Source organism: Trichoplusia ni, chromosome 11, assembly GCF_003590095.1.
Source record: "Trichoplusia ni isolate ovarian cell line Hi5 chromosome 11, tn1, whole genome shotgun sequence".
Lineage (NCBI taxonomy): Eukaryota > Metazoa > Arthropoda > Insecta > Lepidoptera > Noctuidae > Trichoplusia > Trichoplusia ni.
This window is the reverse complement of record NC_039488.1, coordinates 8,641,978-8,658,757: the sequence shown is the minus strand read 5'-3', so window position 1 is coordinate 8,658,757 and position 16,780 is coordinate 8,641,978. Positions and strand designations below refer to the sequence as shown.

The 16,780-nt window shown below is 34.8% G+C and overlaps 1 protein-coding gene across 3 annotated transcripts in view; it reads left to right on the top strand.

Annotated features, from left to right (window-relative positions):
* LOC113499050 overlaps positions 1-16,780 on the top strand; it is a 72,134-nt gene that overhangs the window by 27,870 nt on the left and 27,484 nt on the right. The window contains exon 1 of one of the 3 annotated variants that reach the window (XM_026879383.1): positions 1,831-2,126. The exons of the other annotated variants lie outside the window; for them this stretch is intronic. Within the exon in view, the coding sequence (XP_026735184.1) occupies positions 2,075-2,126 (52 nt within the window). The 5' untranslated portion in view covers positions 1,831-2,074. Of the gene's footprint in view, positions 1-1,830; positions 2,127-16,780 lie in introns of those variants that run through there. 3 annotated transcript variants of the gene reach the window in all.

Here is a 16,780-nt window from a genome sequence, read left to right as displayed (position 1 = left end):
GATATTTTTATTGTTTACTAGTTATCCTGGCGGACTAAGTTACCGGCTATAGTCAATGATAACTATGACGACAAAAAATAAAATATTAATATTTTATCAATATCATAATATCATCCTTCTCTTGATTTCCAAATAAACGTAGATAGAAAGACGATCTCCTGTAAATTTATTGTTGTGCAATTATCAAAAGGCCGGGCATTTCTTGTCAAGGTTAAACTTTTCCTTACAACAATAAATTACTGCATATAATTAATCATTCTTTAGATGAAAGTCACCTCACAATAGTGATTAGTACTGGCGACAACATAACCCTTCCAAGACTGTCAAATCCCTATCAGTCATTAAACTTTCTTTGTTTTTTTTTTCTCCATGTCTTTGTTTACGTAACTTTCTTTGTTTCCTGAACTGCAATATTTTTTTAAATTTTTCACAAGATGAAGACGTTGTTCTAGAAAAAGCTTGGATAGGAAACAAATTAAAAAAATATTAATAAATTACTTATACATACCGGAAATATAATAGTGATAATTATAATAACGACGTCAATTATAACAATCTATTGGATGTTTTTAAAACAGGTAAATGTAGATAAAACACGTTTTTAAGAAGAAAAAAATACTTCCTTGTCAGTTTTAAGCAAGGTGTGGTTCTTCGAAACGGGTATTATTACTGAAAGCAGCCGTTCATTAATTAAGATGTATCGGAAATTTGTGTCTAGAATTTTAGATCTTGTTATTGTCTTGAATAAAAACTTTTTTTTCGTTGTTGGATCGGAAATTATTACATTTCTCGCCTTCCCGCTTTGGATTGAGCGAAAGGGAGGGAGTGTCAGACTTTTACCGACTTAAACGTACCCATGTTCCTTCCTTTGCCTTTTGTGTTCAGGTTTCGCGGTAACCCTTTCGGAAAATCCCGGTGGAAGGGCAGGCATCAGTCTTAATGGGCCACACAGATGAAAATGTATCCTGAATTTTCAATTACGTCGATTAAAATGGCGTACAATTTTTTATCAGCTTATTCTAAAATTCTTAACTAAAATTGAAACACCTGTATTTAAACTATTTAACCTTACTTACACGTTATCTTTTCTAACAAAACAACATAATTGTCGTACCTTCCTACGTAGAGTATAAAACAAATATCTATATTTGAGTTGATTTTATGCGGTATTGAATGTAGGTAGGAATTTTTATGATTGTAATTGTGAAGGTAAATATGTCGAGAATGGTAAATTAAAAGGTCCACTGTACTAAGTGTACCGGTAGTGTTATTAGGCATTACGATCACGGTTCTGGACTCACGTACCCACGCAGACATTTCGGAGCGTTGAACTCTTTTGTACGACAATATTCGGTGAATATTTATTATCTTTAATGTGCATAAGTATAATACGGGTATTTATATTAACTGTACCGTACCTAATACCCGTACAAGTAAATCAGCAATATTAAAAAAAAAACTTGTCGTTACTAATCTTGCCGAAGACGTTGCCGAGTATAGGTAACTCGATAAAAAACTGATTTATGTTAGAAATATTTAAAATACTGGTTTAGCTACGGATATTTGATAAATAAACCAACTTTGAACAAATTTGTTCCACGTTTTCAGCGGCTCCATCGAAAGCCAAGTCGATTCCGTCAATCAGTAGTAATAATCACGTCGTCGCTCGCGAAATCAGTGCATTTCCTCGGTTTTATAATATCCGAGTGTGGTGGCTGGGGCGACGCCGGCGGGGCTCCGGCGGCAGGCGGCAGTCGCACGAGGGCACCCGCACCGGCTGCACGTCGCGCGCCGCCCCCGCCGCTCCGCCACGCGCCGATTGTACGATGCCGACTGCCGCGGCCCCGAACACGCGCGCTCGCTTTCTACGCTCCAACGGTACACCAGCGACCCCTATCTGAGCCGCTAGCTGACATGTTTACACCGCTACTGTTTACTATAAGATGAATAAAGTTTTTCTCAGCTGTAGACATTAACGCGATCGTGTGAATGCGCACCGGCTGAAGGATTGCGAAACTGTACAAGTGAAGTTTAAAAATACATTGGCACTAGTGCGAAGTGACGTACATACGAGATGTGTGCGTGCAGCAAGTTTTGCGACTTCTGGAAGAACTCATGCGGAGCAGGTGAGATCAGAACACTTTCTAATAGGAACCTAGGCACAGCGGCTAGCACACCCTAGTCCTTTCTAAACTACACTAAGTCTGCAAAAAAGTTTACGAAACGTGTTTAATATTATAAAGTGAAATCGTATCGGCAAACGACGCTATCGCAATTTCAGAGACGATCAAATTGATTGAATATGAAAGACTGTCTGCCTATTAAAGTCTCTTCAACATCCTTTGTGTATCAGAAACTAATTGGGTCCGTGCCCGATCATTAATTGGCATTATAACTTGGTAGTTTAAGACAGTTAAGGCAACAAAGACGATTTTATAAACTTGTTGCTACCTTCTAAATAAATACAAAATCAATATTTTATTGCTAGTTCATAATTATTAAGTATCTAGTTTGACATTTCGGATTTGAATTAACGTTTTGTCTAATACCCGCATTATAAAACCAGTTGCAAAAGTGTCGTAAACAACAAAACATGGAAATTAAATCAATTTAAGATCAATTTGTATGTTAAACATTTCCAATGCGAGTTTTATCGAAGAATGTAAACAAGTGAAGCTGCCAACGTCTGTGATACGAGTTAGACGGAGACTTGCTAAACAATAACAACACTGAACTATCTACAAGTACGAAGAATATCTTGATTCTCGGTAACGAAGCGATGACAGTTCGGTTTCTTTCAAAACATAACCCCTGTAGTTCAGGGATTCTTGTTTTATTTTGGTACAGATTACTACGGATGACCCGATACGAGTTCCGAAGGTCATGCGAATGGGTAACACGCGGATATCGAACCTGGAGCGTTAAATGAACCATTTAACGTAATGAAGTCAATTACGATAGTGTTAGAGAAAACTTTGTTTAATAATTTGTTGTATTAACTCTGCTTATGCGATATAGTTTTGATTTATTACTTCGGAAACAAGTTTATGTGTATTTTGACATATTTAATTATATTTTATAGACGTGTTTGATACCACCCACCAGGAACTTATCATCTCTTAACCTTCAAAGCACAACTGCTAATAAGACGATCTTTCCTCAGTGCATATGTACCCAGACGGTACACAAATTCATTCTATCGAATCGTGATAATCAAAATTACGTCCACACATTTCACAACACGAACAAGGAACACGTCACGTTTGATCACAATCGTAATTATTCAAATACGACAGCATTATGTCCGGGTTAGGCTTCGGAAGGATTTGACTGAGAGAATGTGAGCGACTGAGCACAGAACCAAGGCTGCTGACGTCATGAGCGCAAGTACTAGACTAGTGGAACTCGTGAACTCCTGCATAGCAACTGGTCTTTAAAGCTGTCTGTGTCCCAAGTTCCCAACAGGTTTATCATCAGACCTTATCCGATGCATCACGTTACACCTTGACACTCTTGCCACACGGAGCGGTAATCCAATATGAATTACAATATACTATTTCCCACATCGACATGTATTATTGTTTCGCAAGGATGCCAGAGGTAAAGAACTGATATTAAACCTCATTAGATTAAATACAAAAGTATGAGTAGTTAGAAATACGATTCGCGGTACTTTCGCATTAGCTTGGAGCGAAGCCACGTTGACCTTCAATACCACATACATTCAGGAATTGATATTCGCGCATTTCCCATACTGATAAGTAGTTATGTTTTGCACAAAGAAAATGCATGGCATTGAACATAAAACTAAGTAATTAAAAGAATGTTTTAACGCGTTTTAATTCGAAATTGTTTCGACATAACTCCATTTGAAGCAATGCCTAAAACTGGTATTATCATGCATGCCTGGTTATTTCATTTCAGGTTTTATTTCTTATATTTATTCTTCGCAATGTCCATTGTCATAAAAAACTTCGCGCGAATCCGTTGAAGAGGTTTGAATGGCTATAAACAAAAAGTGGAAATGGCATGTTAGGGTGCCGTAGAAGGATTCGTAATGACCTTATTAGTAGGCGCAGTCCTTCAGAAAGGTCAGGTACGTAGTACAGTCAACCTACCATCGATGGTGACACTTTGACATTGACCGAGCTCGTTATTACAGAACATTTTGGACAACTTTCGTAATTTGTTGTCATCTTGTCGTGAGGCCGACCTTACGGAAGCTTTTATGAGCTTATTATGTATATCATTCCTCACCGGAATTTCGTAAATTGATATTCGAATAAAAACTTTTTAGATTAATTGTTTTACCTCTCTTGTAACGATGTTGGGTTCTTCGTTGCCATAGAAATATATGTTAATAAAACCTCTATCGCAACACGAAAGTGAGGTCAAAATAAACTATTTTTAAATGTATACACTCAGTATTGACCGGCTGTTTCGCATGGCTTGCCAAAAGGAACGGACATTTTTGGTTATCGCGATGAAAGGGTTGTAAGCAATATTGTTTAAAGTTTTAAAGCCATATGTTGGATAAAATTTAATAGTTGTGTCGCGAGATATCCAGACTCAGAACAAGCATTTGTAGATCATACAAATGCTTGTCCTAAGCGGGGATCAGACCCTCGACATGTCACGTAAGTGGGTTTGAAGTGGTGACCTTATACCACTCTGCTATCTGAGAAGTCAAAATAGTTTTACATTATTTCACATTAATCTTGCAAATATTTCTCCACAACTGCAGAATGTACGAGATACTTCATCACGCTGAAACGTACTTGTTTATCATTAACTCATACATCTTTCCATATTTATAGCACAGCAATTAACAAACTCGCATGCCTCTAACACATTTAGTTAACGGTTCACGATATAAAAAGAACAGTTGACCTTCAGAATAACGTTGCATTCCTACTGTGCTCTCAAACTCAATTAATTTAAAACAATGGTTTTGACTCAAACGGTAATTAAATGCGGGTAAAATTAATTACAAGCGTACTGAATCTGTGTCATAATTGTGGGTATGCGAGAATAGCGATGTCTAGACTACAAACGATTAGAGCCTGACCAACTTGCTTAAAATTTACGCTGTACGGTCACCCAAGAAAGTGATATATCACCCTAAGTTTGAGAATTTCCTGAGTCATAGAATAATAGAGTTTATTTTTAACTGCAAACATATCCTGACAGCTAACAATGACAAACGTCGTTGGTAAAACAGGTAGATCACTTGTATAGACGACCGTACTTATCCACTTCGAAGCAAGGAGGTTTTATGTAAAACAATATGAAGGGATCGCTACTGGCTGTTGTCAAACAATCGAATGTTAAATTGTTCTAAACCATCACAGCAATTAGGCGCGAAAGGTAAACACTCTTGTCGTAATATCGCTCAACAAATTATAGTGTGTCATATCACTTCCACACCTTTAATTAAATACGAAAACAATACATCAGGTTGTTTATTTCCCAATAGTGTTAGCATCAAATAGGATGTGTCGAAGTTCCTAATTTAGCCTCTTTGAACATTCTAGAAGACAGTTCCTAACTTCGATGATTATAAGCCCAAGAATCACAGACATAATGCCCCCTATTTTAGCTAGAAAAGTGCGTGGGAAAACGCGGATGCACATTTCAATTATTCAAACGACTTCAAATGCCTTGTATAGTATGACTAGTATATTGCTTTTATGTTATGAATGTGTATCAGAATGAATAGTAAGACCGGCCTGTAACAATCCAACTGCTTTGAAATGACATCTTATACGGAAAAGAAAACATTCCAAGTTTACTTTGGCCGTCAAACAATAACAGATTAAATCCTCTTTGATCTCATCTCAAACAAACGTATTCTAAAAAAAGTTGATAAATAGGTACAGGTATTTTTGCCTACGAGAAAGTTCTGAAACTTTACCAAAGAAGATTTTAGTGGGGTAGGTGATTAGTCTCTTAAGCAGCGACAGAAACTCTTTTAGACAGGCCCTTAACTACATTAATTTTAATATTCGAGTTGAACTCTTCATCAGTCACCTTATATTGTTTTTTTCTTCATACAGTCATCTTCCCATATAAGAAAAGGTTGAGCTTTGATCAAACTATCTCATGATTTTGGTATATTCAGAACCAAGGTTTCGTCAGAATAATGAGGAAGGTAGGACTTTGAAGGAGTATAATAATATGTGAAAAACAATTTCTTTGTATTTAATTCGGCTTAAAGCTCATATAACTTGTATGGACTGCTGACGTAGTATAAGTATACCTTGACACTGACATATTGATGTTAATGCTGATAGTTGTGCAATATCTATGACGTATATAGATTTTATTAATTTCCTCACCGATTTAAATATCCATAATTATGATTCTGTTTGATCTTGAATTAAGTGTTGACTACCGAACAATCTCGAAAAGTTATTATATTTAATATTTTTTTAAGCTTCTGAATATTTAAATTGATATTCATCCCGTGATACCGACGCGTAATAAGCTCATATATTAAGGAGCCGTCTAATCCCAAAACTAATTTTCGTAGACACAGTCGGTTTAATCATTTTAGAAATTGGAATAGGAAATACAAATCCTACTGTCCTATTTGTTACTCTTTCACGCAAAAACTATTCAAAGGATTCGGACAGAATTTAGTACACAGATATTTTATAACCTGGATTAAAACATAGGATAGTTTTTATCCAGATTTTATGTTTCCGTGGGATCAATCTCGAATTATAAAGGGCAGAGCCATCACGAATGGTTTTAATCGTCGAGCTTAAAAAAAAAGAAACAGTTTATGACTGATATTTGGCATAAATCATAAAGCAATGTTAGTTCTACTGACACATTAATGGGTCGCCATTCATCACTTGCAGACTTGGACTTTTCCCCATCAGAAATTGGGTCGCTCACGAAATTGAGAGTACGTAAGCCTGTGCAGGTGAGGAAGCGAGACGAAGTACTACACAGCGTAGAGCGGTATATTCCTTCTCTCTCTTTCCGCAACTGCAATACTATTTAAGAGGTGTTGGCAAGCCTCTGAAGGCAATTATTTCCCCAACCTAACCTCCATGTTGTGAAGATTTGTTTACTTGGTGTGCGGTAACATTCGAACATGTTTGCCACATAATTGAACAATGCCAAGCGACTGAACGTGAGCGGAATCAATTCATGATGCTCATTTGTCTAGAGTTTTATTCTTACCTTCTAAGTACGATCTCGTGTTACTTAAGATATCATAAAGTAAGTCCTGTTGGTAATAGTTTTAATGATTAACTTCTTAGTTTCATTAATTAATAAAAAAAAAAAATATTCCACAACTTTCTCACTAGGCCATCTTGTCTTAAACGAAGCATAACTAGCTTGAGTACTAAACAACTGATACACATACTTATATATTTTTAAATACATACATTTTATAGATAAATTACACCCATATATAGAACGATTTTTTTCTGGGTGGGAATCGAACCCACGTCCTCCAGTATAGCAGTCAAGGCCACTAACCACTAGACCAACAGGCCATGTAAATTATATTAAATGTTAGTTTTTTTTGGGTTCTGCTTTCTTAGATATTCTAAGGTATTCACAGTTCGTGTCTTGTTGCAATCAGGTCACACATTTGCCGTGCAGACAGGTATATGTACAAATTTTGCCATAATCTTCAAAAACCAGTCAAGCGTGTTCATACCGCATAAATTATAACAACATCGTGTCAGGCCTATTTAGATGCCGATTGCAAAGTTAGGGATCATTTATACAGATCTCTAACAGAACAGATGTGGATAGCTATGAACATCTGTCGCATGCAATGAACAGTCGAACAAGTAATTGTTATTGTGATCCGTATTGCAAAGTGATAAGGTCGGTTTTGTTACTTGGTTATTGCGTGATGTATACCGCCGTATGATACGGAAATGCAGCGACAAAGTGGGGCTTCTGTCTTTCTATGGCATGGCATAATATGTCCTTACGTAGTAATTGAGTATTTTATAAAGGTAAGGTAAATAAAAAGATGCGTAAATAAAAAAAGTCAAGAATTCGGGAGGAATGTACCTTAGATTTTGAGTGGTAAATTGTATTTTTTTTTTTGTAAATGTACTGTCAATCTTCAATTGCTCACTAGACATTAATTTTGATAACGGTTTGCATTGAAAACGAAACAACATTTTTTAAATTTGGACTTATGTGATTTGTGCTAAGTTAAGAGTAAACAAAGAGGTGTTAAACATGTTAATAAAATCAATACGTAGGTATGTCTGCCAAATAAGACTATTATATCGCAGGTATGACAAAAAAAGAAGGTTATTGAAATCAACAAACATTCAAGGCAATAGCCGACTAATCACTTTCAGCGACCTTTTGTTTTATTTAACGGAATAAGCAACGGAAAACTGTGGGTACACAAACATTTCGACAAGGTAGAAAGAGGTTGTCTTTGCCCTCAATTTCACTGGTTTTGATAACGTTCCAAATTTAAAAATACGTTTTGTGTTTATAAATGTACATTTCATTTTGTATCCAATGCATCAGTTTTTTTTTATAAATGGCATGCTCGTTCTTTTAAATAATTTTTATTTTCTATTAAAATATTTTGCATAAAACCTCTTTTCAAGGATTTACCACTATACATTACAGTGTTGTTAGTATAACTGGCATTGTCTTGATAAACGTAGTTACATCTACATAATTATCGTATGCCTCTATAAATAACTAAAAGAAAAAACTCGTCCTCGCCTACTGCAAAACGGGTATTGCCACAGATTAAATGCGTGATATACAAATAATTGACATTCCGTAAAATGTTTTTATGGGCATGATCTTAACAAACAACAACATGAAAAAAACAATTTGTGATTTTATTTTAAGTAAATTTTCGTCTTTTATTGATAACTCATTTGTTTAATATATGATACAAAATTAATATTGTTAATGTTATGTAAACATTGCTTTTTGTTTTCATCCTACACGTCTTAGTGCTGATAAAAGGCATATTATTAAAAGCAAATAAAAATTAATTGGTTTGTTGTTAAATATCAATGTTCGCACTCTCTTAAAAACCTGGTCAACAATCCAAAAACTAAAGACAGTTATCACAAGCTGTTTTAAAAAACAAGTGAACACAATACAATTTAAAAAGTTGTACTGGTTGGTAACAAAATAGGGTAAGGCCTAAGGAAGGAGAACAAAATAAGCAACAATTCCTACACGTCACTGAAAAATACTGGCAGTTTTAAATCGATTTTCTTCGTCCGAATTCTATTAATTATTGTAGAACTACAAAGGATGGCCACAATTTCGGAATCGGCAAAAGGGCCCAGAACTTTTCAGGGCGGTAGTAGGTAAAATCGTTAAATATTTTTTCTAACAAACATGAGTCAATACTTTGTTTATCTTTACCCAGCAATAACATTATCAATAATTAATATTCATTTAAGGAAAATGTAGAAAAACAATGTTAAAATGCACGCTTTATGCTGTCATAACAAACGGGTATGCAATCTGTAATTACTTTTGTAAATTATGATATTGTTGTTGTTATTCTTCAGTTAGATGCTAATTGCACAATAAGCTATGTTCGTAGTTGATTCTTACTCAGTACTTTTGGGCCCTGAAGACAAATTCCCAGACATAACAAATAACAGTCTTCAAATTGCTTACCACCTCCTTTTAAATTAACGCCTTTGTTTGGGTGAAGAGATGTCGCTCTACGCAGTGTATTTCGCCGTCTTACTTCCACAACACTACGCGAAAAACTTTAAGTGTTCCTACCTAAGGCCCCTGAAAGATAAACCATCATCTCTATTAATGCTTATTTGATCTTCAATTTTTTACAATACTACTGAATACTTATCAAATGATCTATACAGGCTGAAAACTGAAAGGTTGTTTTAAATAAACTTCATTATAAAGATCTCTTTTCAAAACTCTGTTACTATTTGAGAATTTTAAGTTTCCACCGATAACATTTGAGAATCTGGTAGGGTTTTAGTTTTCACATTAATAGGAATAGTATAGATTTATTTTATAATACATCTAAGTATATCTTAGTATACTAGTATCTACTCTTTAATGAAATCTGTCAGCTAAAGAAAATTGCCAAGAGCAATTATCGCTCTGATGCCCTTAGAATTTTCTCCTTACCGACCTACCAATTAATTACAGAAGCTGCACGGTATGTACTCGATACTGTACATTGTACAATGTGATAACAATATTATTAAATTATTTTCGTGGTGCAGATTCATAATTGTTCAGGAACACCGCGACAGCTCATGAATTCAATAGGAAACTAGGTGATCAGGTGATCCCGATATATGTATACGTGTGAGGAAACCGTTTATTAAACATTGGATTACTTGTCTAAAACTTAGATAGATTTTCAAAAAATTATTAGATATAGATTTTTCATTTTATTGAGTAAACAAAAAACTAAAGTTGATACAGTAAGTTGGAATCTCGTGTACTTTTGACCGACAAGTGACATTACTAGCCGTAGGGACTACGACAAGTGACTTTTATCTTGTAGTTTTTTAGGAAATTCAACAAATGCAATATCCGTATCAAATATTTATTTGATATCTACCTGATTTAAACATGTTTTTCGCAAATACCCTATTACGAATACGATTGCAGTTCCACGCTACAAGCCATGTCTTAGTAACACTCCTTTACAGTGGTGTCTCTTTACTTATTTACTTATACATACTTGACATTGAAGAGATTATCCGATACACTGTAAAGTGATATAAGTAATACAGTTGCTTCTTTCAATCGTATCAGAGCTGCAGTGTGTGCCCAGGTTTGCCTGGACACTTGTATTTATTCAAAGACCTTGATTATAATGTTTATTTGCATTATTGCATCATTTTTGTCATACTGCATTTGATTATCTACAATCTTGATGTAGGTACTATTGAATATCTTTGATTTTAATATCCTATTGTTAAATCGCGTCTTCATTAAATCCAAATAAAGTTGCATCAACCGTTGCTTAACCTCGATATATGTATTTTACAATTTTTTTGTTATAGCGCTATATACTACCGAGCTATCGCGGTTCATGAGATTCAGATTACTGATAAAGGTACGGACAGACAGCGGAGCCCGAGTACGTTACTTATCAATTTTCAAACATAATTGGGCTTTTTTAAGTAAATTGACTTATCAAAATTTGTAAGAAAGGATCAGCTTCATTGGAATTGACAATTACTTTCTTTAATGAAGTTATTTCCATTTACAAAGAATTCAAGTTGACAGCTTTTTTAATCATATTTGCAAAATTTAATCGACTAAACAAAACATCCAGCCTTATTAACAAATTAGACGTTTTATTATTTCTGTTAAGTACTAAAAATATATATATTTAAGAGGTTTTAAAATCTAAAACAAGATAGCCTTTGAGACGATTTTCGACGACCACCAGTCTATAATTTTGTTTATTTCGAGTCGACTGGTTTGTCGCTGTAGCTATTTTTGAGACCACAAATCGCCGTTATTGATTTTGTGAACAGGTGAAGTTCATTTAAATTTTCACGTCTAATAATACGAAGAGTTTAAGAAAAACAAAATATTAGAAAAATATTAATCCAGCAATTTGCTTGCGTAATCTTTCGGGATCGACTCAACGTGTGACTGTTACCTTAAGAAATATTGAAATACCTTTCCTTTTGATGTCACGAAAGTTTATGAGGGTCTTTATAAGACTTTACGCAAATAAATATCTAAGATCAATTCTGTTCAAATAGTTTAGGTTGCTGGCGCAATAATTAATGATTAATAATTAGTCAATAAACTAACACACTAAGCCTATTGGTAAAACTTAATCTCAACTTATCACGATCCACTGCTGGGCCTCCCCAAAGCGCCGCAACACCCAGTCTACCCCTTCCGCATCAAATCCGTTATTGTAAATTATAATCTCCATTTTAAATATAATATACAAATACAGTTCCAGGTAGGAACGTTCATCTTGTACCAGGAAGTCATCAAACGTGGATCCTGTAGGAATATCCGGTACATAGAACTTATTACCGCACGAAACAATAAAAAGATGGCGGTTTGTATCAATGGAAATATTTGACAGAAAATGTTATTAAGAAAACCGTGACATCGTCTATTAAGATATCCTTGATAATGATTATGACCCAGATTAGGAAACTTTGTTCTTGTAGTATCAATATTTAGTTATTTATTCTCAAGTCTTCGAGACCTTCATGACCAACACCTGTAGACTTTTGTTTCTATTTAGAACACCTTTTTTAAATGTATTAAATCCTTAGTATCGAAAAGGATTACCTCTCAAAATAACTGGTCGTCGAAAATTTTTATATATTGTTTTAAATAGTGGATTAGAACCGAGTGTGGTTTTAATGTCAAATCTTGTCCGTTTTACATTAAGACCAGTATGGAAACTATTAAATTTGAGAAGAAGTTAAAATATTACAGTAATCCACATTTTCACCGCTCGAAACTTGTTAATTGCCAAAGAGATTTTGATGAAACATCTCAAAACTACCTACAAAAACAGGCTTCCTAAATAAATTAGGATTCGATTAGATTCGATAAGGTTCACTTGATCTAAGGCTCCAAAGATAAACTCACACGGTGAAAAACAAAAACACCTGCTATTTGGAGGTATATCTTTTTGCGGGTCAAAACATGGAACGCAATAACTCATTCAAAAGTAAACTCCTTATAAATTACGAGACAAACAGAATCACCACTTATCTCAAGAGATTTACGTTTAATTGAATCGTACACGAGCGTTGTCTGTTTTGTTTAAACAAAGAAAAGTAATCATTCGTGTCGTTCATAATTAACTGCTTTTACGAGAACCGCTTCAATATTCATTATATCGCTTTCAGTATTTAAAACAATGTCGTCATCAATGTTATTATTTCTGATCAGATGCAATCGGTCACACTCGATTGGTTCATTCGAAATCGTCACCACGACAGATCCATTCGTTACAGCTTGCTTGCTCGTGACTGCCGGTCGACCGTCTCAACACTATACTTCGATTAATAACAGGTCTCAGCTCTGTAACCAAAAACTCGCTATGATTGTGAGAAGAGAATACTAAAATCTCTTTTAAATTGCTGTCTTCTAATTAAGTTTCACTCCTGATTCGGTAGAAGGGTGAGTGGCAGTATCGATTTGATATCCATTGGACGCCTGTTATTGAACTCCAAATTGCTCTTCAAGTGCAGTTTAAATGCAGTTGACATGACTGCATAGAACTTGAAACCAAAAGTGTAGTCCAATTACAGACAATGTGCAAATGTCAGTACGGCTGGGCAACGGCATGCAAACTACACTTGAAATGCAATTTGCGATTGGATTGCAGTTGAAATGCGGTCCGACTGCCTAGAACCTTAGTTCATCAATAGCAAAAACTCAAATAGACACTTATCGTCGAAGGAATTCTAAACGCCTGGTATTAAAATAACAATACGACTCAAGATACGTCTGCAGCATCGTTCTTCACAGATTTAATTCAAAGATGACCATAAAAGCATGATACACGTCTCAGGAAGCAAATTCAAGGTTCAGATCGTCGCGATGTGTTTATAATGCAAATCTGATTGATCTACTGATACTAGTAACCACTTCTTTTTCTATTTCATTTTTAACTACGACATTATAATTTGAATGCACAGCAACATCTGTAGCTAATGATTCAACATCCGACTAAAGAAAGAGGCTAATCAAGACTTCCTTCTCTGTGACCTCTTTATCCATCTTTACATTAACAGTATAAGGTTCAAATCAGCTTATTATGAAATAGAAGATCTCTGCATTATGACTGTCTGGATTAAATATCTTCCTCGATACACAATTGGCTGATACCGATGATAAAACGATGCCTCATTCATTAGATAAAACAATACAATGTTTGTACTATTGGAAGCAAATGCCTGAGGTTGTTTGCAGCTCTATGTAATCATAGTCAATGAAGCATTTTGATTGTTATATAACAATATTTATGTCAATGTCACGTGCTCCAGACGGTTGATTATTGAGAGTGGTGCGTCGGCCACGAGGCGCACGTGTGGGATGCTGTGAGTCCGTGCAATAATGTAAAACAACGATATTTGCTGATCCATACATTTTATGTAAAAGTTGGTTTTGTATTATGACCAATGGTCGAATGTATGTTTAGTATGGATACGGTGTAGGAAGTTTAGAATCCCGTCAAAAGGCTATCATTCTTCTTCTTGATCGTAACCTTGGCCAGAACCAGGTTTTGGCTAGTCATCTAAACCTTATTTATGATATTGTTGGTGTATTATATTACCAATACTACAATAGAGGTTGCATATAACCTCTTTCATTGCAAATATTTGTGACAGCATTTAGAATCAACTTAGGAAATGACATATGTGTGAAGGTGAACCGCCTTCTCCGATATGACGAGTCAAAGATACTTGATCAGGTATATTTTTATAGCCTGATTTAAATCCCACTGCTGGGCAAAGGCCTACATACAGTAGTAGCTTAGTTTTTAATAATAACTTACCTATTTCCAGCAGTTTTATATTTGCTTTTTGCCCATTTAAATCTCATCGTATAAAAGAAAGGAAACTTCTAGGTTATACTTTTAGCAAATTTCTTAGTATTGAATCCTTATCATATGAATCATCTACTCAGATCAGTAATACAGCCCGTATCACTAATGACTTGTACGATGATGCATCTGTCTGACCTCTGCCCTATTCTGTATGAGTGCACTAAATTAATCTAATAGGCTCATTGAATGATATAAGTATAGAGAGGTTGACCCCTTAATCCTTATTACATCTATTTTGTTTCTACAAGAAAAAAGGTGTATAATGAGTAGATTTTTTAATGAAAACCACATACCTGTCTACTTATTTTATAGATCACTGACACGACCCTTTGCCAGTTACGATTGCGGGGGATTCACCGAAATTAATCAAACGCTGTTTTAAATTATAAACTAAAACAAGAAATACAAACCACAAAGTTGTAGAGGTTTTATAAAATTATTGTCATCTGACCAATATCACTATTGTTAAGTGACGTTAAAAACTGAATAATTAGTGTCTACATGTCACTTGATATTAACAGATATTGAGGATGATATTCTGCCTCATGATGCACAATCAATTAATGATGTGTAATAATTTCAGCCTATCGACGTCTACAGCTGAACATAGGCCTTCCCAACATGAACTACAACACCCGGTCCTCCACCTTCCGAAGTTATTAAACCCTGTTTGGTCACAAAGCAGAAAATAATAAACTGTCAGATTCAGTCATTTGTCATGTTTTCTATCTACAGTAACACCTGCGTAGGCTTTTGAGGAAGTGATTTCATTCATAAGGCCCATCAAGTCGGTTCTTGAAGACCTGTCTGTGTTGGGGAAATAGTTTTACTGTTGCTTTTATTACCTTTGTGTCGTTTCCATTACTCATTATTGCTGGAGGTAAGTGCGGTCCATCCGGATACCTACACTTATCTTCTTTAAAGACTACATTCCGGTACCTAGATTAAAAATGGAAATGTTAAATAGTTGATTCTGTAGATCTATATGATTAAATACAAAAAGAAGACAGCAATTGAATTTAATCATTTTTTTACAATAAAATAAAATTAATAACACATTTAACTCGTAAAAGAGATACAATTAAAGAAATTTCCACTGTACGAGTATTTTCTGTTTATAAATGTAGTCCTAATGACTGGAAGGCTACGACTTTGATTAACGACCTCCACAGATCGATTCCTACATTACCGACACGAGGAAAGCGAGCCAGTGAGTTATACCAGTTACTGGCATGTGAAATGTACTGATCGAAGACAAGAGAAAATAGAAGTACTGGTTAATTCCTGCTTTGCGATTGCTAGGATATGCTAGTGCGACGAGCCACTGGCTTCATTTACTAGCACTGTCCTGAAATAATATTGCAAATCTAGCTACTATGGATACAATTTTTACCAAGTGATAATAATTCTATCACCATGTACCAAATCTATCAAGGCATCGATATTAAATAAAAATGTAAATAAATCTTAAAAAAGGAACGCATTCATTTGGTTCAAAAAATGCCAGTTCCATTTCAAGTCGTGTACATTTCGTTCTAAAAATAAATGTTTGACCGTTGCCAGTGAATTAAAATAAGTTGTTACTTCAAGCTAATTTAATGACTTTAAATTCTTGGTGTTTTAGCAAGAGATAATATCAAGTAAATTAATTAAATCATTATGTAATATATGACGTCAAAACATAGTGTCTTAATATAATCCAGTCTGGATTGTTTTGACTTGATTAAAACTGGTATTATTTAATAATACCTACACATTTAAATTGTAAATGATTATGTAACTTTATTTATTCGAGTTAATTAGGAATATGAATATGATTTAAACGTATGTGTGTTTTTATTATTTAACAGTCATAATATGCCATTAATATGAAACAGAAGAAGACTAATCCGCAAAAAAAGATTATAATACATAAGTATATAAAATAAGTTACTTTTTTAACACTGGCCAGCTACGATGCCTACGATACAGCCAAAATAATTAACTTTGATAGTTGTCATCTTAAGGCTCTAAGCTCTCATTAATTCTCCCCGTAACCCTACAAGACGGGAAGAAGGGCGCCGGGGCACTACAATGTCACAAACGGTACCATTACACTCGTATCGTATAATTCCGACAGTATACTTATCAAACCAAGGAGAATTGTTGGAAAATTACCATTATTCAAGGTATTTGACAGTTAGGTAATTAAAGGAAACATCGTAAGCTTCTAACTTA